Below are 26207 nucleotides of genomic sequence, written 5' to 3'. Positions count from 1 at the left end.
CCAGGACACAAAGAAAAACCAACTGCAAAAAGAATAATCATAATTATTGCTGGTTTTATCATGCTGGGAAAGTCTACATAGACACAAATGTTCATTACAGAAACCTTTATGAAATTTCTGTAGATTTCTAATGAAGAACAGGTAAACTATTTTCACAGTTTATCATACTTCTTGTTTTTTCAGTGTCTACAAAGCTTATTAGGTAAATATTATTAAGTTATTCAAGAAAACTAGTAAGGTACCTGCCTGACAGGCATATTTCTGATTTTTTTTTTTCTGTTTTATTTAATTTGCTTTATTCAGTTATTTAGGGAAAACTGAGCCTGTAAATTTTCAGTAATAATTGAACTGCTGTGCTGAAAGAAGGAAAGAGATAAAGAAAAAATAAACACACAGAAGTAATTTAAAGAAAAACTACCCTTTATTTTTTACCTCAGCATTTGTACATTTAGAGAATTAAATTTTGAGGTGAATAATTAACTACTTCTACTATTTGTAAAAAGGGAAGTATAATCTTTCAGTGAAGATTGACTTATAAAGTCAGGCATTAGTGGCTGAAGTTCTGAAGAACAAACCTTTAATCTGTACTTAAAGGCTTCTAGGTAATATAGGTAAGGATGTTTTTTGTTTTGTTTTTTTTTTTTTTTTTTTTAATAAAGAGGCATTTACATCATCAATCTTTAGAATCTAACCAAGACTCTCAATACAAGTTCTTAGCTGCTTGTGTTTTTGTGTTTTCAGCAGAGAAAGAAATTGCTAACAAATACTCAGAATCCCTTTCTTGAGACCTCACTGATCCCTAATTTAGGTACTTCTACACCTGAACTGCAATAATGTCTTATTCCAGTGGGGGTGACTTGGTAAGTAGTAGATTCAATATTTTTGCCTTATACATGTTTACATGTGTAAGCAAAACAAATTAAAAATTATCTGCTGGGTCAAACTCTCTAAAAACAATCCCAAAACCTTCTGATGACCTTCTTACACTGATAATAAAGAAGTGAAAGTTGATTTAAAATACATCCATAGAACAGTACTTCTAAACTTCACAATCCTGCTGAAGTAATGATTCAACCAAGTAATGATTTTCTGTACTTGAAAAATAAAATAAATATTTCTTTCCCTCATGTAAAAACAAAATATCCCCCGGTAACTTAGGAAACACAGAATGAAGACAACAACCAGAAATAAGGTAACATGTTCCTCTGGTAAGTGCTTCACATTTATTCCTTTTTATCCATAAAAAAGACATTAAAGAATTAAATGGGTGTGGATGGGGAAAATAGAAAGAATAAAATGCAGGCTTTATCTGGATTTACTTGGTAATAGATAATAAACTTGTGTGGTACTTCCAAAGATTGCAATTCAAAGGACTCAATGAGATATTGCTTTTGGTTTTTTTTTCTTTGAAGAGCTTGCAACTATTTTCTAGTAGTTAATAGAAATCTCCAACTTTCACTGAAAACAAATGAGTCATCTTCTTCTGAAGTTCAAGGCCTTTGAAGTAATATCGGAAAAGATTGTATATAGTAAACATGTATTTTCCTTGGGTAGAAGTGGGAGGAAACACTCAAGTTGAAGCCTGCAAATTCATGTTTGGCTACTAGCAGCAACAGATAGTTTTGAAAATGACCTAGAATCAAGATGCTCATATATTACAGCAGTGCTGATTCACTAGGATAAAGCTCTAACATTGCTCCAATACCTCAGAAATTTTCCACTTTATAAATATGCAAAACTCAGAGCATACAGGCCAAGTAGCTCTGCAAGCAGCCAGATTAAGCCTCTCCTTGATCAAATATTGTGTTAGGTCCATCCACATCTAGGATATCCTGTGCTTTGTCTTTTGACAGGATAGGTAGAACAAAATCAATTCCTGAGTTTGTCTTGCAAACCAGGCCTTTGGGTGGGGGCTTGTTACTTTTTTTTTTAGCTTATTTTCTTTTTTTGTGTGTACTGAGAAGTCTCCAAAGTGGTTTTTATTGGAGTGTTTTGGCAGCGGTATCGACTACCTCTCTGAAATGCCAGTACACCAACACACAGCACAGGGAAAAACCAGGCAGAATTAGAGATCTGTGTGCACATCCTCTGCAGTTACAGAGATGTGGCGGGATGGCTCACATGACTGGAATGCTGTCATGGATGGCTACATCCTTTCTAGGAAAGACAGGCCAGCAATGTGAGGTGCTGGAACTGCTCTTTATGTGAGAAAGCAGCTGGGATGTATGGAGCTCTGCCTCGGGCTGGGTGAAGAACCAGACAAGAGCTTACAGGTAGGAAGTCAACACGTAAGGGGCAACATGGGTGACACAGATTCTGTGGGTGTTTGTTATAGGCCACCCTGTCAGGAAGGGGAAGTCAATGAGGAATTCTCCAGTCAGCTGGAAGGAGCCTCACAGTCACAGGCTCTGGTGCTCATGGGGAACTTCAGCCACCCTGATCTCTGCTGGACAAACAACTTGTGGGCAGACAGGAGCCCAGGAGGCCCCTGCAGAGCACTGATGGTAACACAGGCTTTGACACAGGTGGTGGAGGAGCCATTGAGGAGAGGTGTGCTGCTGGACCTTGTAGTGACAAACAAGGAAGGACTGGCTGGGGAATCACAGAATCATAAAATCATAGAATCACTAAGGTTGGAAATGACCTCAAGGTTCAAGTCCAGCCATTAACTGTGTCAATGTTGAGGTCAGCCTTGGCCACAGTGCCATGGACTACAGGATCCAGCGTGGAGGAAGCCAGGCAATAAATAGGATCACAACCCTTGACTTCAGGAGAGATACCTTTGGCCTCCTCAAGGATTTACCTGGAGGAATCCCATGGGGTAGGGATCTAGAAGGTAAGGATGTCCAAGAGAGCTGGTTAATGCTCAAGCATCACTTCCTCCAACCTCAAGACTGGTGCATCCCTATGAATAAGAAATCACACAAAGCAGTGCAAGAGACCCGCGTGGATGAGCAAAGAGCTTCTGGTAAAACCCAAAATGAAGAAGAAAGTTTACAAAATGCTGAAAAGTGGACAGGCTGTGTGCAAGGAATATAGGAACGTTGTCAGAGTATGCAGAGATGTGATGGGGAACTCTCAGATCCACTTGGAACTGGGAAAAGGGATGTCAAGGACAACATTATCTCTCAGTAATCTCATTATCTCAGTAATTCATTATCTCTCAGTAATCTCAACTGTGAAGGGAGTCAGACTCCAGATCCTTTGAAAATATAATGCAAAATCCACTTTTATTCAAGAAAGGTATTCCACCCCATTTTCTCTAACCTGTTTTCAAATTACACAGTGAGCCTATAAGATAGAATGGGTTATTTTTTATTACAGCAGAAAAAGACTAACTGGGTGCACTTACAGAATGATAATGAAGGCTGTGTTCTATCATCCTGCAAAGTCTATTTTGTGCTTTAACCAAATAAAAACCAGTAACAAACAAGATACAAAAGTGTATTTTGTAGCTGAATATCTATCTTATAACGTACTGCCAGTTTTTTATTTACACTTCAATTAACTTAATATAAAAATACTTTTGGAAAATATTTTATGTAAATATAATTTTGGAGCTCCTTTTTTAATTACTGTGAACACATTTCGAGTCTGAAATGCCTACTTGTGAGTCTTTTTGTATTATAAGGTTGCAACATACTTGCTAATGAAGCAGCTGGCATGGTATTCTGTTAAAAAATAAGAGCCATGAAAGCACTGACCTGCTTTCCTGTGGCTTCTCATTTTAGTATACATAATTTGGTAAAGCACTTATTGTCATTTAGCTCAGGTTGGAATGGACCTCAAAAAATCATCCCTTGTTTAGCACCCTGACCACTTGACTTTAAAACCTCATGATGGGGACTCCACTAAGGCCCTGGGACATTGATTGTTTTCTCTGTAAAAAATTCCTCTCATATCAAAATGAAACCTCTCTTTGTACAGCTTGTGCCCTTTGCTTGTTGTCCTCTGTGTGTGTGTCCTTGTGAAGAGAGAAGCATTCATGCTTTTTCTGGCTGCCTTTTGGGAGCTGGAAAACTATGATGAGATTCTCTTGAGCCTCCTCTTCTCCAGGGTGAAAAGAGCTAACTCCTCAGGTCTTTCCCCACAGAACAGTTCTCCAGCTCTTTGATCACCTTTGTGGTCCTCCTTTGAGCCCTCTCCAATGTCTGTGTGTCTTTTTTGAATGGTGCATACCAGGACTGGGCACAGTACTGCAGGTGTGGCCTGACAAGCGCTGACTAGACTGGGCTCTGTCTCTGCCAGTTGTGCTCCATGGGTGCAGCCCAGGATCCAATCTGCCTTCTTTGCAGCAGCAGCCCGCTCTGGGCTCGTGTTATCTTGTCCACCAGGGTTTCCAGGTCCCTTTCAGCAAGGCTTCTCCTCAGACAGATGGATTCTAGCCTGTCCTGGGAACTTTGGTTATGCCATCCCAGAGGCACAGCCTTGCACTTATCTTTGTTAAACTTCATACTGTTCTTTCTATCCCACTCTTCCAGCCTGGCCAGCTCTCCCTGCAGGATAATGTAAAGGGTCATTATCTTCTAACCCTTCTGACATGTTCAATGCACCACCCAATTTGGTGCCACCCCCAGATTTGGTGAAGGTTTTGGGATTTTCCATCCCATCATCCAGACCGCTGAGGGGTATGTTAAACAGCGTGCAGCCCTATAGGTGATTGGGTAGGCAGGAATTCCTCCTGAGGTCTTGCAGGAGCAGAAACTCCCTCGTGTTTGGGAGGTGTGAGCTCCCCCTGAAGCTGATCAAAGGAGGAGGAAGTCATCTGTGAGAGAGGAATTACAAGGAAAACTAAGCCAAGAACCAGCCTCCTTCAGGTAAGCATCAGAATTCAGAGTTTGGTAAAGGAGCCTCTGCAGCTATAAATCCTGAGTCAGCCCTTTGAGCCAGGGGTTCCCACTTGGACTCAGGAGAGTCAGAGAAGCTGAGCTCTAATTCTAGCAGGAGCTGAGTGCCAAGCTCAGCCTTTACAGAGCTGAGATATTTAAAGCTGTGCTTGCTTCTGAGAGAGGCAGTGCCTCTGACCCATCCTTAGACAGGGAGGGGGCAAGAGCTCACCATGAGTATTTACTTTAATATGATTTGGCTTTATTTTTAAAATATTTTTTCTTGATCTTGAGCCTTCAGAAGACTCTTCTAAGTTATAATAAATTTCTCTATTTAGGGTGGAAACACCGATCTCAAAAATTTGAAATTGTTTCCAATGCAGAAAAGACGGCAATGTAAGCTACTGGTGTCACTGCATTTTAGTGATCACCTGGTAAATATTGAATAGGATTCAAATTAGGCATTTTGAAACTTCTGCAACCAATCATTCCCAGTTAGCTGGATGATGTCACTCCTCCAATAAAGCATTTACTTTCTGTAATGTCATTGTTTCACTGAATTACTCATATATGGGAGACATTTTTTTCTGGTAATTTATCTCCCAAACTTAAATTCATTACAATTGCTCATATAATATTAGAGGTTTTGTGGACATGCCTGAGAAAGGTCTTAAACAATATGTTTACACTTGATGTTGCCTGAGAAGTAGGAAAAAAACTCATTCATTTTTTGTGCAGATGGACATCACTGTGACTGCAGTGGTTTCTAATATTTGATTTTAATATTCATTTGTGAGTTGGTGAAAACAACCCTATTAGACAACTTCAACACAGAAATAGCAGACATGCTTTTTCCTGCTTCATTCATTATCTCTCAGTAATCTCAACTGTGAAGGGAGTCAGACTCCAGACCCTTTGAAAATGTAATGCAAAATCCACTTTTATTCAATGTTTTTCCTACTATACAAGATAGCCAATTCTGTGTGGCTTATGTTTTTGCTAATTAAAATTTAAAAGGTCCATCCTACCTCATCAATTGTATAAAAGAGACATTTTTATCATTAAAGACATGGTAGAATCCTTAGGATTTACTGTTTATTCTCAAAATCAAATCTCCAGTGACAAAAATGCAATAATTTTATTTCCCAAATCCAATGTTTCAATACTGTCATTTATTTAATCCATATTATAATTTCTTTAAAAATTCTAAGCTTTTTCCTCTGGCTGCAAACAATATTCTTCCCTGTTTTCCTTTGGATTATTTTTGAAATGCAGTCACAATCACATCTATGAAATTACATATACATCTCGCTGTGTGAGACAGTCAATCCTGTCTGTCATGTATCACTTCAGAGACACCAGAGACAGTTCTGTTATCAATACTTATTGTTCCATTGACTTGAGTGAATTTAGATGAGCTTCATTGTGAGTTTATCTGATGATGGACCTCTGGTGAGGATTAGGCATAACCTAACAGCTACTGCAAATTGCATTTAGCCTTTGCAATTAGGCAGACAATAAATAAATCACTGGAGGAATTGGTTCACTGAAGGGTCTCCTCAATGGAAACAAGCTGTGCAGTCACTGAGATGGCCATCAGTCAAGCCAAGCTAGGAAAGGCAGGCTTCAGACTAATGCTCGTCTTTTTTTTCTCTGAGCAGTGAGATTTAAAATTTCTATGGAATAAAAAAAGACTAATAGCATTCTTGAGAAAGAAAATTGTGGGAATGAGAACATCAATTGTAGGAATGACTGATAAAATTATTTAATTGACACTAACATAAAGATGGATTTAGACAAAAAAGTCAGATGGGCAAGTGATGGATTAAGCTTTTCAGTATACAAAAAGGCTTATTTTGCATCTGACTCTAGTGGAGATGAAGAGATCATTTCACTCTAATTTGACAGGAAGGTGCAGTACTGTGGATGAAAAATCAGAATAAAAACTACAGGTTCAAAAACATTTCAAGTACCTTTTACAGGAACATCAAAAATAAAATTAGTCAAAGCTTACAGAATTAACACATTTTTGTATCATTTATTGAATGCAAAATTGGACATCTCTTGATATAACTTCTGTGGGGTTTTTTTCAAATAACATAACAAAAAGAAAACATTTTGTGCACAAAGAAGCTTCATGTTCCAAAAATTACTTAGAGGAAGTTAACATCTGAAAGCTAAGGGATTTCAGTCAAAAATGCACTTTTGATAAGGTAAAGGACAACATCACTTTGCAGAAATTATATTGCTTTTTCCCCCATATCTATCTAATTTGAATTGTGAGGATCATGCAATAGCTGAGAGAACACCTTCAGCAAATGATAAAAAATAAAATCTGCAAAGCTGAGCTTCCCATGTATGTACATCAGCATTTAAGAATTGCATAAACTAAACTTCATCCCAGCAGTTTTTGCTCAGAGACCCAAAGACAAGGCTAGACTATTACAACCCTAATGCATCCAACAAAAGAGGGCAGGAAATGGCAAGACACAGCTGCTGCTTCTAGCTTGGGTTGTGAACATTATGCTATATTAAAGTAAAAAAAAAAGTTTGCTTTTAAAGTAGTGAATGATAAATGTGTTGTTCAAAAGTTTGCAGAGACTCTAGCAGTTTCTGGAAAAGGAGCTGTAAGTATAACTTATTCTGTGCAACGTCTGTCTGTGATGTTTTCTCATTGAAAGAGAAATGAACTTGAGGGACTCGCAGAGAATAAACTGATTTGTTATAGAGGAAGTACAATTTGGCAGGGGGGGGAAATGGAACCAATACGGGAATCTCTGCTTTCTAATTCAGTTTTGCACATCCCGATGCCAGCAGCAACCACAACTAAGGTGAGCGAACCGGTGAAACTCCGCTGCTTGTAAATGCACAGACTGGAACAGGTCTAGTCGCTGGAGAGAGCTGGATCCCTGGCTGTTATACTTAACCCCGAAAGAAATGCTGTCAGCCACAGAGCGGCAGGAGGGCCAGACTGGCGCACCGGGCACCGCTCACAGGGATGGCAGGGGGCTGTGGGTGAGCCCCGGGAGCTGCAGCGCTCGGCAGCAGGGCAGGGCAGGGCACAGGGGCTCTTTCTTTCAGGTACCTTCTGCCAGGCACCCTCCCGAGCCCGGGTCTCTGAGCAGCGATGTGCCCTCCCTGGCCCCCTTTGGGTCTCCGAGCAGTGATGTGCCCTCCCTGGCCCCACTTGGGTCTCCGAGCAGTGATGTGCCCTCCCTGGCCCCACTTGGGTCTCCGAGCAGTGATGCGCACTCCCTGGCCCCACTTGGGTCTCTGAGCAGCGATGTGCCCTCCCTGGCCCCACTTGGGTCTCCGAGCAGTGATGTGCCCTCCCTGGTCCCCCCTTGGGTCTCCGAGCAGTGATGTGCCCTCCCTGGTCCCCATTTGGGTCTCTGAGCAGTGATGTGCCCTCCCTGGCCCCATTTGGGTCTCCGAGCAGTGATGTGCCCTCCCTGGCCCCACTTGGGTCTCTGATAAGCGATGTGCACTCCCTGGTCCCCATTTGGGTCTCCGAGCAGTGCTGTGCCCTCCCCTGTCCCTCTCTGTCCCCCGCTGTCCCCCTCGGCCCCGGGCACAGGGCAGGCTGAACGGCCCCGCCGCAGCTCCCGCTCCCCGCGTCGCGCTCCCAAGTGCCCCTAATTGGATTGCGGTAATTTCTGCCCTTCCTAGAGCGGCGGGGAAGGGCCCGGGGGAGGCGGGGGGAGCTGTGGGCGGCTCTCGGCTCCGGGCTCCCGGCGCGGCCGCTCCGCTGCCCATAAAGCGCGGCGGGAGCGCGGCGGGGCCGCGGCCATGCAGTGAGAGCCCGCCGTGGGACCAGCTCTGCGAGGGACAGACCCCCAGCTCAAGGTACCCCGGCCCTTCTCCCGGCGGGAACCGGGCTCCCAGCCCTGGAGCCGCTCCCCCCGCGCCCCGGACGGGCCGAGCTGCGGTTTAACCCCGTGCGGCTTCTTGCAGATGCAGAGGTGCACCGGAGTCCTGTTCCTGTCTCTAATCCTTTGTGCCGCCCTCTCGGAAACACTCGGGCTGGTTTTCTCAGTAAGTATCCGTGTCTCAGCGAGCGAGGGACTGCCGCGAACCTCCCACGGATGCGCACTGTTCTTAGATGCAGGGCTTGTAAAGGAGACAGCACTCAAAACCATTTCGGGCTATAAACAGTTTGCCTCTTTCCCCCCCTCCCCCAGCTAAGAATTTCGAGATTTTGAATACTAGCACTTTTATAAAAAAAAAAAAAAAATACTATAACTAAGAATGTCTAGTTGCTAGACCAAAATGGAATGGGTGTCCCACCTGCCTCTGAAAAGGTGATGTACATATGGACTTCTTTTATGAAGAGGTTGTCATGTAAACCCAAGCATTAAAAAGAAGCATTGCAGTTTGCTAAGGAGGCTATCCGGTGGCAGTATAAACTTCCAGTATAAAGTTGAAATTTCTGCCTCCAAAGTGTGACTTGCAGTCATCACTTATGTGGTGTGAAATGGTCAAACCGCATGGATGTCAATAGCAACACTATAGACTTAGACAGGGAAGGGGCAAGAGTTCGCCATGAATATTTACTTCAATATGATTTGCTTTACTTTTTAAATATTTTTTTTCTTGATTTTGAGCTTTCAGAAGACTCTTTCTGCTAAGAGAATGTCCTTTTTTGTGTAGGTCATGCAATAACATACTTGTGGTTTTTCCTTTAAGGCAAAAGACAAAAGGGGTTGGACTTTGAATAGTGCTGGTTATCTACTTGGGCCACGTAAGTGAGGCACTTCTTTTTTCATTATTTCAAAATGCAAAAATTGTGTTATTCACTTCTCTGAATACAGCAATTTTGTCTAAACCTGCAAGACTGAACAAACTCATTTGGGAAAACACTTGTTTAGATGTTTCTTACATGCCTGTCATAGAACTGAGTTGTCTTAGACCACAGCTGTTCTTTTCTAAAGAAGTGTGATGGGAGGCCTTATGTCCAGAAACACATCTGCTCACATTTGGTGAGCAGCTTCTGAACTGTAATTTTCATATGACAAATACATCACCACCAGAAGTGTTAAAAATTCCTACAGCATCATAGATGTCAAGAGCAGAATGACAAAATGTGTACCTCTCCATGTATTTCAGATTTCACCTCTAAATCTTTTTACAAACTTTCACTACTTGACATTTTTATAAGACTAATTGATTTTTAATTAAAGCAAAATTAATTAAAACAGTAACTTGCAAACTCAAGACTATTAGCAGCTCACTATGTGTAAAATCAATATACAAGGTGTTCAAAACACAGGGCACTGGTTTACAGATGTAGGTAACAAATTCAGGTTTTAAGAAAAGAAATGCAGAACTAAGCTGTTCCAAATATTTGTCCCTTTACCATTTATTCTGGTGAATGTGGCAAAATTCATCACCAGTGTTTCTGTATTTTCAGTCTCAGTAACACATAGACAAATACTACACATACTTACTCTGACATTTTTCATTCTTTTTAGCTAACAATAAGGATACATTAAAAAGAAGTTTAATGCATCTTAATTGTATTAACTGGTTCTGTAAATGCCTGGAAGTATATTTGCCCAAAGCACATCTAAGCAAATTGGAAAAAATACTGTGGGGAAATGATCTTGTCAAAGAGTTCTATTTCACATCTAAGATTGGACAGTAGGAATCCTTTGTTGCAGGTCATATTCATCAGCTTTTACTGAGGTCATATTGATAAGCAGCAGGTCATAATGATAAGCTTTTACTGAGTCAAATAACTCCTTTGATTTTTAATTTATTTATCAGATGCAGTAGATAACCACAGATCTTTTAATGACAAGCATGGTTTCACTGGTAAACGTGAAACACCGCCTGAAGAGGATATTAAAGCAGGTAATGAAATCTGGAAATAAGCATTTTTGATTTGTTTTTATGTTAAGTAATATATTTACTATTGAATTTACTACTGAAATTACTGTTGAATTTATTGAATAATTTACTATGGAACTGACTATTTGGATACCAAACTATTTCTGCATTTCAACAGAAATCCTAATAAACATATGAAAGGAAGAAAAATGACATTTGGCCACTCAATGTGATCTTTATATGGTCATAGATTACAATATCTAAGTGGTTAGGAAAATGTATCATAATTTTGTGGCTCTAAATGTCTAATAGGTCATGTTGCTTTGAAAAAACTTTGGTTTTTTTCTCTTTTCATATGTTAAAGTAAGTATTTCAAATGTCACTGTGGCCACTCCAGAATTAATTGCTTTTGGGTAGAGACTCTATAAAGGTGTCTTTCAGTAATGAAAGTTATAGAAAATACAAACTCCCAAGATTTCCTATGATTAAGCAAGGTGGCTTATCTTGATTAAAAGACTGAGAACCTGGTCACAACTGAAGTCAAAATACTCAGATGTTTCATGTGCCAGAATTTAGTAAATGGCAGTGAAAAGGGTGCAGCTGTGTTCTGGATTTGTCATCCAAAGCTGGGCCTCCAAAATACAAATATATGTCTAGACTCCCTTATGAAGAGAAGCTGACAATTTTTAGGCTTTATTTTGAACACCTATTTCAGGATAAGGCGCAGAAACTTCTAGAAAAACCAATTTTATCTCCTGAGGAGAAACTAAACCTGCTGCAGACATCTCAAGTGAGCTGGGATGAATCTCATCCTTAGGCTGATAAAAGTGACCACAGTCCTTACTGAGTGCATTTATCACTGCACTAATGGGGGCAAAACAGAGGGTTTGGAGCCTATTTTAAATAACACCCAGAACAGTGCAAATGTAGTTAACACTAAATAAGTCATAAATAAAGGACATGTGCTTAATTACAATCTCATACATACTCCATAAAGAGAAGAGAAACATTAATGCATTTCTTAAGTGTTAACACTCTCTGAAGGACTGTCTGTTTAGTTCTGGCACAGCTACACTGTGAGGCTTTGGGGTTTGTGTGTGTAGTATTTTTTTTTTTTTTTTTGGTGCTGTGCTTTAGTGGGTTTTTTTTTTGTTTGTTTTTTTAAGGAAAAGAATCCAACCCTGCTGTTTCAAATGCCAGAGTTAAAACAATATATGGCTGGTAAAAGCCAATGTAAAAGTAAAGGATTTGCAATCTAGTAGTAGAGATCACATTGCAACATGGTGCCATTTGTGCATATCCCAGGTCCCTTATAGGAATATGAACTTATGGGTTTATGGAACTCTCTTCCTGGCTACTGGTAAACTTCAACAATTGCAGATAAACCCAACCAAACTTGACAGGATGAGACTTCAAAATTACACAGCTGCCTGTGCTATGAACTTCATTCTCTTCCCTCAACAAATATTTCTTTGAAGCTGAAGTTTATTACAGATTTCTACAATTACGGAGTTCCTACCCAAAGGAGATTTAAATATATATATATATCTAATGCATAAGAAATTCATAAGGTAATCAGTATATTATTTTAATTGAAAATGAAGGCTTTCTCCTGATTATTTGCAAAACCGCCTTATAATGGCAATATATGCACATATTATTTTGTTAATGTGAAAGAGTTCCTGCAAAGGACTGTGCTCTCCTTGAAGCAATACTGCAAAATTCAAAAGCTCTCCAGATAACCTAGAAAAATTTGTAAGCTGTATTAGGGACTGAACATTAGGTCCAGGAAAAAAGCCCACAACAAAAATACAACCATCTATGAGCATAATTAGTCAAATCTTCAAGTTACAAGATCATAATGGTTTGTTTACTGAAATCTGCAAGTTATCCACTATGCAGAATTAAGGTAAATAGCAGAGCAATATGTAAGTACAATATTTCCAAGTTATGGAGGAAAAATATTTATCCAATAAAAAAGTCTTGAAAAAATGTGACCAATATAATAATAACAAAATTCATAATAGGTTAGGTGGGAATAAAAGCTAAGGGAAAATTCAAATAAAAGAGTATTATTAATGCAAATAATGTCTTTGTGTGAGTTCAAAGGCTGGAAGACAAGATTTTTAGGTGCAAACATATTAAATGCATTCTTAAATGCTTATTCTCCTTTCACCAGAAACCTTTGTGTCCCTTGCAACACTCATCAATGTTTTAAATTTGTGCTACAGAGCTCAGTCTGCCTTCTGACCCATCTGATAATGTTTTCAGTGATGTAATAATGGACTGTTGGTTCTGGTACCCACATCTGTGTGCAGAGAGTTAAACATCTTGGGGAAATTACTTAACATTCGTTCTTAATAGACTGCAGTTCTCCATCCTCCTAAAAGTGGCAAGGTGTCTTCCTCCAACTCCTGGCTGATGTTTTTTTCTCTCATTTACAGATGCAGAAAGCATCCTTCTCTAAAGTGCAATAACAAGCCCCCACTAGGCCATTAAAACAGCATCCAAAAGCTATTTTCACAAGCTCGAAGACAAGTGTATTGGATTAGATACCTGTGTGAAAACAGCTTTCTGGACTTGTAGAAAAACACCCAGGCCTAGGTTTTGGGCCACAAATCACTTCTATGTAATTTGAAAGGCTTATTTGGAACAAAGTCAGGCTACATGAATGAACTTTTAACTGTTCTGTAAGGCTGATGAATTTGTTTGCTACATTTGAAATTTAACCCATTCCTGCAGGCTCAGGTGGAGACAAGAGAGAGAGCTGGGGACAGAGGATAATTCTCTTCTGCAACAGATCTCTTAAGGCCTGGAGACCACAACCATTAAGGTGTCAAAGCAGCTGCCATGCAGCAATGGCATACAAAGCTGGGTAAATTTGATTCTCAGAATTGGAGTCCTTAGAGGAGCTCTGCCCTTCCAAGAAAGGAGGTTTTCCATCAAGGATTTTAAGGAAAAAGGAATTTCAGATAGTTTTGGTGGTTTTTTCCCCTCCCCAGAGTACTCATTAACTTAACCACAGAATCTCATATGATGTGTTTGAACCATGTTAACAGTGAGTAACAGGCAGCTTGTTTCACAGGGAGCCTTGGGAGACCCCTGGCTGATGAAAACATTGTGCGCACAGTAATTGAATTTTTGACCTACTTGCATCTGAAAGGTTAGTGAATAACTTTTATTCTTTCACAGTTTCTGGTAAGAAATTTGCTGAGGAGGCAAGACTATGCCTAAGGTACACATCTGCTGCAGATTTGAGTGTGCAAGACTTGCAACAGCATCTCTGGCATCACTCTCATGCACAGAGTGCAGGTGATCCTGAAAAATTGCAGCTCAGTGCAGATCAGATGCAACAGAGTTCTGATACCATCCCATCACTTGTTAGTGCCAAAAGGAACACATCTCTCTTTTTGCATGTATTCTACAATAAAGTTGCAAGACAAAATTGCAACAACACTGAGCTGAATGTTGGCAAACAGCTCAGACTGCTCTGGAGTAAAAGCTTTGTACAGCCTCAGGGTTGTCATGAGAGTTGTAATGCTGAGCTCACAGCTGGCTCTGTAAGAATGGTAACTTTACTATGGAATTTATCTCCTGAGTTTTCATTCATTTTGCTTTAAAAAAACATAAACAAACACAATATTCAGCTTTTAAAAACCTCTTCAGCTCTTCTAGAACTGTCTCCAAAATGTATAAAACATTGTAGATTGTTGCAAAGAAACCAATAGGTAGAAAAAGGTTATTCTACTCCAAACGTTTGAGGATTTTTTCTGTCTCAAAAGGAGACAATTCAATAAATCAGTAACTTCCATGTTCTTACTCTTGTATACAACAAATTGTAAGCAAATTTGTGGCAAGTGTTTGCTGTGGAAATGTGTGTACATTTGTATTTTTATTTAATTATTAAAAGAGACTTTCAACATATCAGTTCATTTTCTGCATACCTGGGGTGCTTTTTACTCATCGTTCTCTGAATTATTTGTATCTACCCAAGGAAAATAATTCTCATTACTGAAAAAGTGAACCCAGTGTTTATTGAATTGATTTTGCATTTGAAAACAAAACCTCTGTATAGCTAGTCCTAAGGGCCTGAAATAATTCAAGCACGTATTTAAAGCAGATTATTAGCATATGTATTTACTGTGGACAAAGTAGTTGTTTGTTGTACCACTGTGAAGAAAGAGCCCAAAACTCTCCTTTACTCTGCTGTGTGAGCCTAGGAAGTAAAATCAATATTGGGACACAGCAAAAAAGGGGTAAAATAACCTCAATCACACACCTTCTGCATAGGCTAAAACCTGCTAAACCAGACAAGAAAATAAAAAGCATCTCACAGAAATACAAATTACTTCTTCCCTGCAACAAATGAGCTTAAAAGGCTCCCTTCTTATGACTGTGATGACAAACAGTTGTTTTTATTCAGAAAAGGTGGTGGTATTACCATGTCCTCATGAAAAACAAAAAATTAATCTGCAGATCTGCTTTTTGCAGACATAGTTCTTGTAGTCTCAGGTTGCAACAGACACAGAATGTTGTCACATGTTATCTCTTAACAATATTTATTGGAAAGGCTTAGTACAAACTCTTACACAAACACAGATCTGTAAATTAAGCAGCTGAATACCATATTTTTTATTGATAGAAATCCTTCAACACATTTGCTTCAATGAAACCTTACTGCATTAAATACATTGGTTTAGAGATGTTCCTTGGTGGGGGAAGGGGCAAAAGCCTCACTCATGGGATTCAGATTCAGGCAATAGTGATTCAGATTAGATATACATTTTAATCTGCATGAAATCAGCAGTATTTTTACTGCTAAGAAGTACCTTGGTAATAACTAAAAGTGGCCTTCATCTTTTTCTCTTGGAAATTATTACCTCCAGCTTTGAGTGCTTCTCATAAAAAGCAAAATGTAGAATGGCAGCTGTAATTAGATAGTACTAAGTCTTATGAGATGCTGGGATCCAGCAATATCAATTGACATAATAAAATTAATATAATTGTTGTTCTGTCACTGCTGTTTCTAAAATGTTGGAATTGTATCAGGAAGATATTATTGACATTCAAAAGGAAAAAAACCCAGTATTTTATAAATTAAAATATGACAAGTTCAAAGATTTGTCTTTTCTAATTGAGAAAAATATTCCTAAAATTATATATTACTGAAACTGGATTTCGTTACTTAATTGCTAAGATAAATATGCATATTTACATATGTGTTAATTATCTTTTTCTCCTGTTTTTCAGAGGTGGGAGCACTTGACAAGCTACCTACACCAGAGGAAATGAACCAGTCTTGAAAAATTCATTTTTATTTTGTTGCAGTGTAGATTTAGACTGAATTCTAAACAAAAGACCAACATGACCTGAAGTTAAGAAGTATGGTTTGCATTTATTTGATAAATGGTAAACAGCATTCTGCCCTCTGGTTGGTTTGTTGGATTATTTTTTGCTTTTTTTATCCTTCCATCCCTCTCCTGCAATGTCATTGTGTATAATTTTGCTCTGGTAATTTTTTTCTGTCGGTAAATGATAAAATAAAAATAAAGAGCAATGAAGTTGTTTCATTTTAAAATTATGTACATACCAGCACACAATGCACAGAAATCGTGGGGTAAATTGTAAGATTACACTACACTACTCTGCAATATTAGAGCAGAATAAAACATATACATTGTATATTGGGTACTTTAAATAACAGGAAAACAACTTCAGAGTGCTGCCATGCAGAATCATTTTAAGCCACAGATCTGTCTATACCTCTGTGCTTCAAGGAAACATTACTCCCTGTTCCTATTTTCACAGACATGACATAAACTCCAGTTCATAATAAATTTCACATTATTCACCTGTACTCCACTGGCCCATTGGCTGGAGCATACCTGGATGCAATGCAGATTCAAGTGTTCTGTGCAGGTTTACACAAATCCTTTGTGTAGGATTCCATGTCATTGAGACATGGGGCTGCAATATCTTAATGAAGAAAAGCTCCTGGCTGCTACCAGATTAAAAATATACTGATGAGATGCTTCATTCTGAGTCCAGCAAAGCATTTGGGTCCATGTTTAATCCATGCAAAACAGCTTTGATGTGCTGGACCAGGATGCTGGGCCTGCACACAATAAATGTCAGATCAAGACTGAGGAAAGGTTTGAGATGTTACAGAACCTTAGAAAGGTTTTTCATACTCAGATGACTTTCAGCCTCTGCACAGTGCAATGAAATATCATCCTTTCACAATGCTGACGTGCACTGCAGTGCACAGACTGACAGAAATTTTGCAGACCTTTATTATCTGATCTGTTTTTCACTTTTAGCATAGCAGAACTCTAAAAGCCAAGGCACCATTGTGTGCTTTGTACCCAGCCAGGCTGCCACCCTGTCACTCAGGCCGTGCTCTTCCTGTGATAATCACTCAGCCTCTGATCTCATGTCTCATGTTTTCCCTTTCCAAAGTGTCAAAACACACTTCATACCAGATCCAGTGTGCTTCTGAGCAAACCCTTCACACTATGTTTTACTGGATTTCTCTTTTTTTCTGCAGAGTAATGAAAGAAGTATACACTGCTAATATGCATGCTGCTAGTTCAACATTATTTGGCAAATTAATGGGCTTCCCAAAATGTGAAAAAAGAATAAAGTGAAATTTAACCTCTGTACATTAGTATAGCTCAGTAAACCCAAACTCTCATTTCCTCTAGTAATGTCCACACTTCTCACATAACCTTGAAATAACCTCACTAAAATTAAGAGGTTTTCTTTTCTTTGACTTCCATGGACTTTGGCTCGTTGCTAAAATCCAGGATCTATTTGAAGAACTCAGAAGCAATCCATCTCTGGCAAAGCAGCTGAATCTACGATCAAATAAAAGGAACTTCATTTTAGCATTGAATTTCTTTCCTTTTCAAAAAGAATAAGAAATTAGAAGTAATGGGATAGAATGAGAAAGAGTTATTACTTTGATCCAATTAGTATATCTTCAGCTCCTTAGAGTTGGAGTCATCCTGTTAGAATGGTCATTCAAAATTCTGAAATTTGAGACTATTTGAAACAGTGGAAAACTCATAGGATCAGGAAGATTTACAGCACTGTCTAAGCAGGGAGGCTCACAAGGTTTGACATTGTGCTGCACAGTTATATGTATATATTATAGAAACCAGATTATTATAAACTAATTACCAAAAGCAGTCCACATACTTTCATTTAATAATTTCTGCATTCAAACACATATTGATAATATTCTGAAGTAGAGACAGGTAAAATTTTCACCTTGTTTTTTCACCCTTGTAATGCCTCTTATCTTTGCAAATATGAAGGGGGGAAACCACAGTAAGGAGTTCTTCTGGATCGATTTCACAACTTCAGTAACATTATTATTTTATTAACACTCATTTTATTTAAAGTATGTCTTAAATCACTTCCTCTCAAACATAAGTTCTGAAAATATTTGGAATAATATCTCCATGATGAACACTTGATAAAAATGTCCAATGTCCTTTAATCCACAATTTGAAAACAATAAGTTTCAGTGGGGCAAATGGACAATAAAAGAATCCTACATTTCAGTAGAAAATAGGAATAAAAATCCCCTTTTCCATCTCATAGTATCATTTATTGCTTATTTGCATATATTCTATTCCATTGTTGTGTAGGATTAGCTCAAATTTATATTTACACTACAGAAAAAAGCCAAATAAACACCACAAAAGAGTAAACATTTCTTGTAATGTTTGCCAGTGATATGAAATTGCCCTTCATGCAAATTTAACTCTGACAATGAACAGAAGGCTTGCATGATGCTGAATGACTGGACAATAAAATGGAAGATGAGATTAAATGCTGATGCAAGCAAATTATGTACGCAGAGAAAAACAATTCTAATTTTACATACACATGCTGATGCTCCAAATTATGTCTGGGAATACAACTCAGACTCATTGGACACAGTCCTCCAAAAATATTCTTTTAAACCTCAACAGTGGATAGAAAGCCAAAGGGAATAGTGGGAATCACAATGAAAATATACCATTCCCAATTTTGATACCAACAGCAGTTCTGGGGAACTTTTTCACTGCGGAGAAAAAAATCACTGTCAGGGCAGAAAAAACACAGGGAAAAGTGACAAATATTTTTACAGTGATTTTCATACACAGAGAAACAAAATAGGTGGGACATGAGAATCTTAAATATTGTGCTAAAAGTGCTTTTTCTTATAACCCAAGATATAATGATTAAATGCCAAATGATGAGAAAATTATCAAGTAACACTTTTAAACTCCACACCCAGAAAAACCCAGAAGGCTTTTCCATACATCTCCTGATGAAATTGTGGCACAGGACTTTGTGGAAGCCATAGGTTCTGAAACAGTTATATTCATGGAAGAAAAGTCCTTCAAGTTCCAAATGTTTAATTAATTTTTTCAGACCAAATTAGGGACATGAGAGCACAGAGCTATAAAACAACCCTTAGAACCTGATCTAGGGATTAATTAAACAGGACTCCTTCAGCTGCACAGTATTTCATGCCAGTTTACAACAGAAACATGGAATTCAGATATATTTGGCTAAAAATTCTGGAGAAATACTGAATTCTGAGCACTACTTATAACAAAGAACCCTATAATTTTGTACAATGTTTCACCTACCTGCCTGGTAGTCTCATTAAACCTTGTTTGAATGCAAATCAGTTCAGCATAAAAGGGGGGATTTCTGGTGGCACAGCTGGCACAGAAGAGTCTATTCAGATTAGGAAGCCACCAGAGAGCTACAGGATACTTGTATTTTCCCACCTGTCTGCTCATGGAAAGGTCAGACTGCAACATTAGCATAGAAAAATTAGGTAGGACTCAGAGCACTGAGGATGTTTGATGGGGCCTGATGTTGGGGTTGCCAGAATTCTGCTTCCAGGTTTAATGTTTCCAGGGTTCAAACCACAGCTCCTTTTGCCTGAGGCCAGAGAGAAGCTGGGTGTGAGTCCATTCACAAAGGACTCTGACATATCCTTAAGAGCTCTTTTGTGTTTCCAAAGAGATGAGGAGACATGGTGTGAGATAGCATGTGAAGAAAAACATTAATAACTCCCCCAAAAAAGTGGCAAAAGTATTCTAAAATTATTTCAGGATATGTGACACCAAATGGAAGCAAGTTAGAGAAGTACTTTGCAGTTTGTCCAGAATGCAGATTACCCCAGGAATTTTCTAAGTTTAAAAGGGTTAAAAGAAAGTTTAGACTCAAGTGTTATTAGCAGAACAATTTTTCACCAATTCACAGAGTACATTAATGGTGCAGTACTTCTGTCACTATTTTGTGTTCTATCACTTATTTTTAAATAAATGCAAATGCTAATTCTGATACCTAATTGTATGAGGACTGAGTGTGACCCAGCCATAGAAAACTACACCTCACTGATCCCTTTACTACCCAGATTCAGTAGCTGGGGTACAAATAGCAAGTTGTTAGGATTTTTATTACCTAGAGCACTGGACATTTGTCAATGCATGTGCCACACTCAGAACCTCCCAGAGTTGAGCTGTGAAAAGCCAGAGCTGAACTGAAAATGAGAATTATTTTATCGCCTTGCTTGTAAAGGAGCAAAAATAGTATAAAAAAACCTTATTCCCTAAAACCTTATCAAATTCCCTTGAGATTTTCCTTATGCATTTCTAATTTAATTGATCTCCACAGATTATTTTCTAATTAAGTATATATAAATCATACAGCCTTTCTGAGTCCTAGGAGACATGAGTCTCCTACAGAATGTCTGCCAGGGGAGAAATTCTAAAATACCTGTTACCATTCAGATTGGATTTTTTTTTTTAGTTTCTGAAATAAATGTTGCCTATGCATCACTCACCCACACAAATATAATTAATTCAGAATGTAATGCTTCTATAATTTCCCCTTCAAAATGTTGATGAGATATTGCATTTCATTGAAATTATTCCATTCCATTAAAAATCATTCTACTGGAAAATAGTTGATCAGAATTATGCACATTATGGCTATTATTTACATTTATCAATATCAAAGCTAGCATTTATTGACAAAATCTAAAACTGATGCTTTAATTATTTACATGAAAATAAGCTCCTATGTCTTACTTTAGGAGTATTCTTTGCTCACTATTTATTCAGATGACAGTGTAGGTGAATCACACCCTGCTTCCCTAAGATCTTTCTGCAATTTGATTCTGTTACTTGTTTCTTCTTCAACTTCTGATCTAAAAGATAGTAGATTTAGGAATCATTAGCTTTCTCATGGTTTTCATATCTATTGTTCTCTGCAGCAATTAAAAGTAAAGTAATAAAGTATTCTACTTAAAGTATTGTCCAAAGGTTTCTGTGAGAATTTGATGCATCTTTTCCGCAAATCAGAGTTTGAGGACACTTAGACTAACTGCTGCCAGGGCACTCTGGGCTCTGCAAATGAAGAGGGCAGTTCTGAAAAGTGAAATTTGCATCTGCTCCTGCTAGCAGAGCGTGGGTGCTGGCTCTGAATCCAGACCAACCTTTTAAATGAGGCATTTGGATTTCCTCCTTCAATTCAAGCAGAATGAACCCAGGCCCTAAGGCTTAGAGATCCAGTAGAAGCAGACAGGAAAAACAACCATGTTTTTACAGCTAAATGTTACATTTTTGTACCATTTTTCAAAATACTGTTTTGCAAATTATCCCTGCTTGGCTTTCCTGCTGATTACCCACTTAGCCACTGTTTAAAAATAAAGCTCATCAAATACAACATATAAGGGCTAAATCCTGACCTATGAAACTAAATGCAGTGGTACTGTTGACCTTAAAAGTACATTTATTTATATTAACTAAGGTTTGACTTCATCCAGTGCAGCAACATTATTAAAAGAAATTCATTTCAACAAATCTCAGATCTTCCATAAAAATTGAAATTTCAGAAATAAAACTATAGTGAACCTTATTACATCAACAATACTCCTCCTTTCCACCTGCTGCAAGGCATTGCTGTTCATTAATTCCTAATGTCACTCTGTGCTATCAGAACCATCCACTGATTCTAGCCATTAAAGAAATTATACTCTATTTGTGCATTATTTATTTCATATCTGTGAAATTTTACTTAATTTCATGTAGTTCAACCTATATAACACTTTTCCCCCCCCAAAATATTTATATTTTTCTTTCCTGTCTAGTCCATTTTTATTTGAATCCCTTTTGGAGTGCACATTATAGATGGTATTTTATTGTTCACCAGAGCCCTCAACCATCTGCTTAATTAGGCATAATAATTTTGTCATGTTAATCATTATTTTTATATTCTCCTCCCCAATCTAGCTATGTTTTAGCAGAAAATATAGTCATTATCAAAAATTAATATTTGTGACAATGTTTATAAGCCAGATATTGCTGACTGGGTAAAGGGAAGAAGATGTAACTTGTTTTTTTCCTTCTGTCTTTAGTAGTAGCTATTAAGCATAAGCATTGTTCTTCACCTCAGCCAGACAGAAAGGAGGCTTTCCTTTGTGGGGAAAAAAACCTAATCTTTTTTACCACACTACCTTTTGTGAATTCATAGTGGAGTCACATCTGTTGACAGACTTGGGATACATTCTTCAGAAGAATTAAAGCAATAAAGGATTTTAATGCTTTATTTTCAAGAATGAGTTGAGAACTGTTTTTGGAGGTGTTATTTTAAGATCTAGAAACACATTTGATTGGATCTATTAAACTGCTCAAGGAAGTCAAGTGTTGAATTGCCAACGAGATTTGAAATTTTAATTAGTTATATGCAATATGAACCATTATTAATGCAGGAACTTATGTGCTGTTAAAAATCTGACTTTATACACCTCTTAATCTTAGGATGCCAAAATAAATGCCCTCTATAGGTGAAAGCACAGAACACTAATAACTTATGCTATCAAAATTTTGTCTGTTACTATTGGTTTACCTATTTCCCAGCAAAAACGTGACGTTATCCAGCAAATAAAATGAGCTCACCAAAAACCTGGCAGGAAAGTGTCAAGGCAGGCCCAGAGCAAGGTGTTTGCAGGTTCTGGGGCACACAGCACAGGAGAGCCAGGGCTGGCAGCCACAGCCAGGCAGGGGTGGCTGTGCTGAGCCTCTGCCTGGGCCCCTGCACCGGCAGCAGGCTGGGGGAGGCAGGCAACACCTCCATTTCCTCTGAAATATTACAGCTCTTTGGCACCACAGTGCTTAAAACTGTCCTAGGGACTCGCACCACCTTCTGAAAACCTTACCCTTGTGCTATCCGGACTGGGAAAATTTTTGCAGAGCTTTGAATTCCTGTTAGGATTAATAATCCTTAAATTACATAAAAAGCTGAAAATAAAGCCTGCAGCAGGAAGGACCTTCCTTTGGAAGAAGGAAAGTATGAATATAAAGATGAACACTGAATGTACATTTAAGTTCTGAGAAGAGCCAGGAAACTCTGGGTTTGGTTATGGCCCTTCCCTCCTGAGCTCCCTGTGCTATGTGCCAGCAAAATCACAACCAGGAGGGACAGGCACACAGTATTCCTGGGCTCATCTTCTGCTCAGCTGTGCCCTTTCTACCAAGCACTTATTTTGTTGACCGTGAACATGAGAATAATTTTTCCCTTTGCTGTTACTAAAGCAGTAAGTTTCGGAAGAGTTACTATGCCCTGTCTCACAACCCTGTTGGACTTTTTTCCTAAAGGTAAAAACCCACAACTTGCTCAACTTTGGTAAGGGTTTCCAGAAGAGAAGTTTCAGATATTTGGAGGATCAAGGTTTACAGCTTTCTTTGTTTTTTTTTTTTCTTTCAATTTAAAATATTATGCAGAGCATGTTAGCACTGCTTGCTCTTAATGCTCTAGTTCTCTAGTTTTTGTGCATGCAGGGGAAAGAAAAGATAAAGCAGAAAAGGTTGACAATTTAGAAGGCTGCAATGCACCCCAGCACTATTCTTCTGAGTGCAATAGATGGCTTAAATAGCCACAAGGTGGTAATAGTGCTCTTCATGGAAAAGCCCAGGCAACAGGGTTAACTCTAGAGATGTCTGATTTGCTGAGAATGATGATTACAAAGAGCCTTTGGAAATGAGGAAGTGAAAACTTCCGGCAGAACACTGTGTGCTGGCTGAGAGGAAAATGCCCTGGCTCAGTGATACCCACTGCCAGTACACTGGGATTTAAAAATGCTCCTGCAGGAGCACGACAAACATTGAGAACACTATGGGAGTAAAGTCAGGTGATAAAATCCACACGAGTCGTGCAGTGGCTGTCTGGGTAAATTGCCAAAGCTTAATGAGAAATAACAGGGAAAAAGTACTCATAAGTTTTGCATTAGAAATAAGTAAGCTTTTAGCTTCTTCTGATTTGAGCTGAGGTAGAGTTAGTTTTCTTCCCAGAGGCTGAGGCTGTGCTTTGAATTTCTGCTGAACACAAGGGTTGATAATATAGAGCTGTTTTTGTTATTGTTGAACTTAAAAGTGATTAAAAGCACAAGAAAAAAATCATATATATATATATATATATATATATATATATAAACATATTTATTTATATACATCTGTTTTACATAAGTCAAACCTATTGATTTAGAGAGTAATCAATTTGTATATTTGGGCTAATAGACAGTGTATCAGTCCAAGGCATAATGCAATTGTCTGATCATTCACATAAATCAATAGAAACATTGCTGATTTAGAACCCTGCTCTAAAACAGACCTTATGTCTATGGACTCCAAGGAACACCCTGGTGTTAAAGTTGCATGGAAAAAAATTTCCAGATGATGGATGTGTGCTATTTTCATGCAGAATAAAGACTGTGACACATGCAAAGTGACACTTCAGTTTCTAATCACACAGCTCAGCAATTATTATGTGGCCAACCAATTTCATTACAAGGTTTTACTTACTCTAAGATGATACTTGAAGAACATTATTGCAATGCAATCAAAAATTTATTTCACATCATTTCACAAGGGATCTGTAATTCTTCTTGTGTTCCACTTAAACCCTGCTGGCCATGGCAGACTTTACAGCACAGTGTTCTACACAGGCTGAAACAAAAGGAAAATTAGGAATTTAAATTTTACCATCACTTCTGATCATCCCATAAAGTAAAGTCAAGGCACTATTCCCACAACTAGATACTACCTCCACTAAAATTTTAAAATCAGGCCTTTTATCCTTGACCAAATGAAGAAGGCATCAATTGCCTGTGATGTTAGATTATTGAATCATGTGAGTAATAGTTCACTCATCTTCTGGCTGTCTAATCCATGGCCAGTGAATGCTCTTCATGCACCCTTCACCAAAAGGACTCAACTCACAAATTGCTGCCCATTTGTGAGGGAGCTCATTTATTCCAAAGAAACAGACTTTGCAATGATGTGACTTTTATGCTTGTCATCTCTGTTAAATGTAACTAGTCACTGGAAAAAGAAGTAAATCACTCTACCTTGACCCACAGCAATTTTCTTTTGTCTTGGTACAAAGAGATTCTCACTTAAGCATATAACAGGACAGCATTTAGTCTGCTTTATTAAATGGGGTTTTCTTTTTTTCCTCCTCGTTAAAAAGACCTTGCATAAGCTGTTTCTCTTCAATAATATTTTTTAAAAAAGTTTTAATTACAATTATTTTAAACCCTTTTTTCCCTCTTGTGACTTCCCTGACCCATTCAAAGATCTTGGCTTTAACCACTCTAAGGTTTACAATACCTCTTTCTATGGAAGAGGTAACAATGGCCTTCAAGCCTGTAAACAGGGAGAAACCTGACTGCCTGTGGGGTGTCCAACACTTGGATTTGAGCTCCATGACTAGTTCTCAGAACAAGGACCTCTCATTCTCAGAATGATACTGTTTATTCTTGCTGCAGTGCCAGCTGCAGCAAGAATAAACAATGTTTAGGCAGGGCAAGGCAGAGGCAGACATTAGCACTGGGCAGTGGGCACACAGAATTGCACAGCATGGATTCACTCAGGGATGGTACACACCAAAAACTCTTCAGCCCACCAAATCCAGTCCTTTGCTTTTTGTAACAGTGAGCTCACACAATCCCTGTGCTTGTCAATAAGACAGAGCTGCCCACATGCTGAGAAATAAGAAATGTTGAGCATAAGTAAGTTTTTAGTAGAATGAGCTACACAGATTTATAATAGCTACTTTGCTTAACTTTACTTGCTCAGCAGGAGCAATGTGATTTGCTCAAACCTTAGGCTGCAAACTGTGAGGATATCTCTAGGTGTGAGGATATCACACCTAGATGTGTTTTCAGCTGGAATAGAGCAAATTTCCTTACTAACTTTCCCACTATCTGGTACAGTGCTGTGTTTTGGTTTTAGTGTGAGAAGGAAGTTGGCAACACCCTTACGTTTTGGTTGTTGCTAAGTAATGTTTATCTTGAGTCCAGGGCTTTTTTAGTTTCCCAAGCTCTACCAGCAAGCAGGTGCACCAGAAGCACAAACAAGAAGATAAGGGAGCTGTAACCATCAGCAGGAGCTGCAACTTGACAAGAACAGAACAGGGTAGGACTTGCCTGCATGAGCACAGAGAAAAAAATCCAACAAGGTGTTAAAAGACCCCAGACCA

General features: G+C 38.6%; 1 protein-coding gene across 1 annotated transcript; it reads left to right on the top strand.

Annotated features, from left to right (window-relative positions):
* Positions 1–8575: 8575 nt before the first annotated feature.
* GAL (galanin and GMAP prepropeptide) lies at positions 8576–16183 on the top strand. The gene is made up of 6 exons (XM_058026839.1): positions 8576–8672; positions 8781–8861; positions 9513–9567; positions 10593–10679; positions 13741–13818; positions 15906–16183. The coding sequence occupies exons 2-6, from the start codon at positions 8781–8783 to the stop codon at positions 15956–15958; spliced, it is 354 nt and encodes a 117-aa protein (XP_057882822.1). The 5' UTR covers positions 8576–8672; the 3' UTR covers positions 15959–16183.
* Positions 16184–26207: the final 10024 nt, after the last annotated feature.

The sequence above is a fragment of the Melospiza georgiana genome, chromosome 6, assembly GCF_028018845.1.
Source record: "Melospiza georgiana isolate bMelGeo1 chromosome 6, bMelGeo1.pri, whole genome shotgun sequence".
Lineage (NCBI taxonomy): Eukaryota > Metazoa > Chordata > Aves > Passeriformes > Passerellidae > Melospiza > Melospiza georgiana.
Note: the sequence above shows the minus strand (reverse complement) of the source record. Positions and strands in the feature narration are given on the sequence as shown.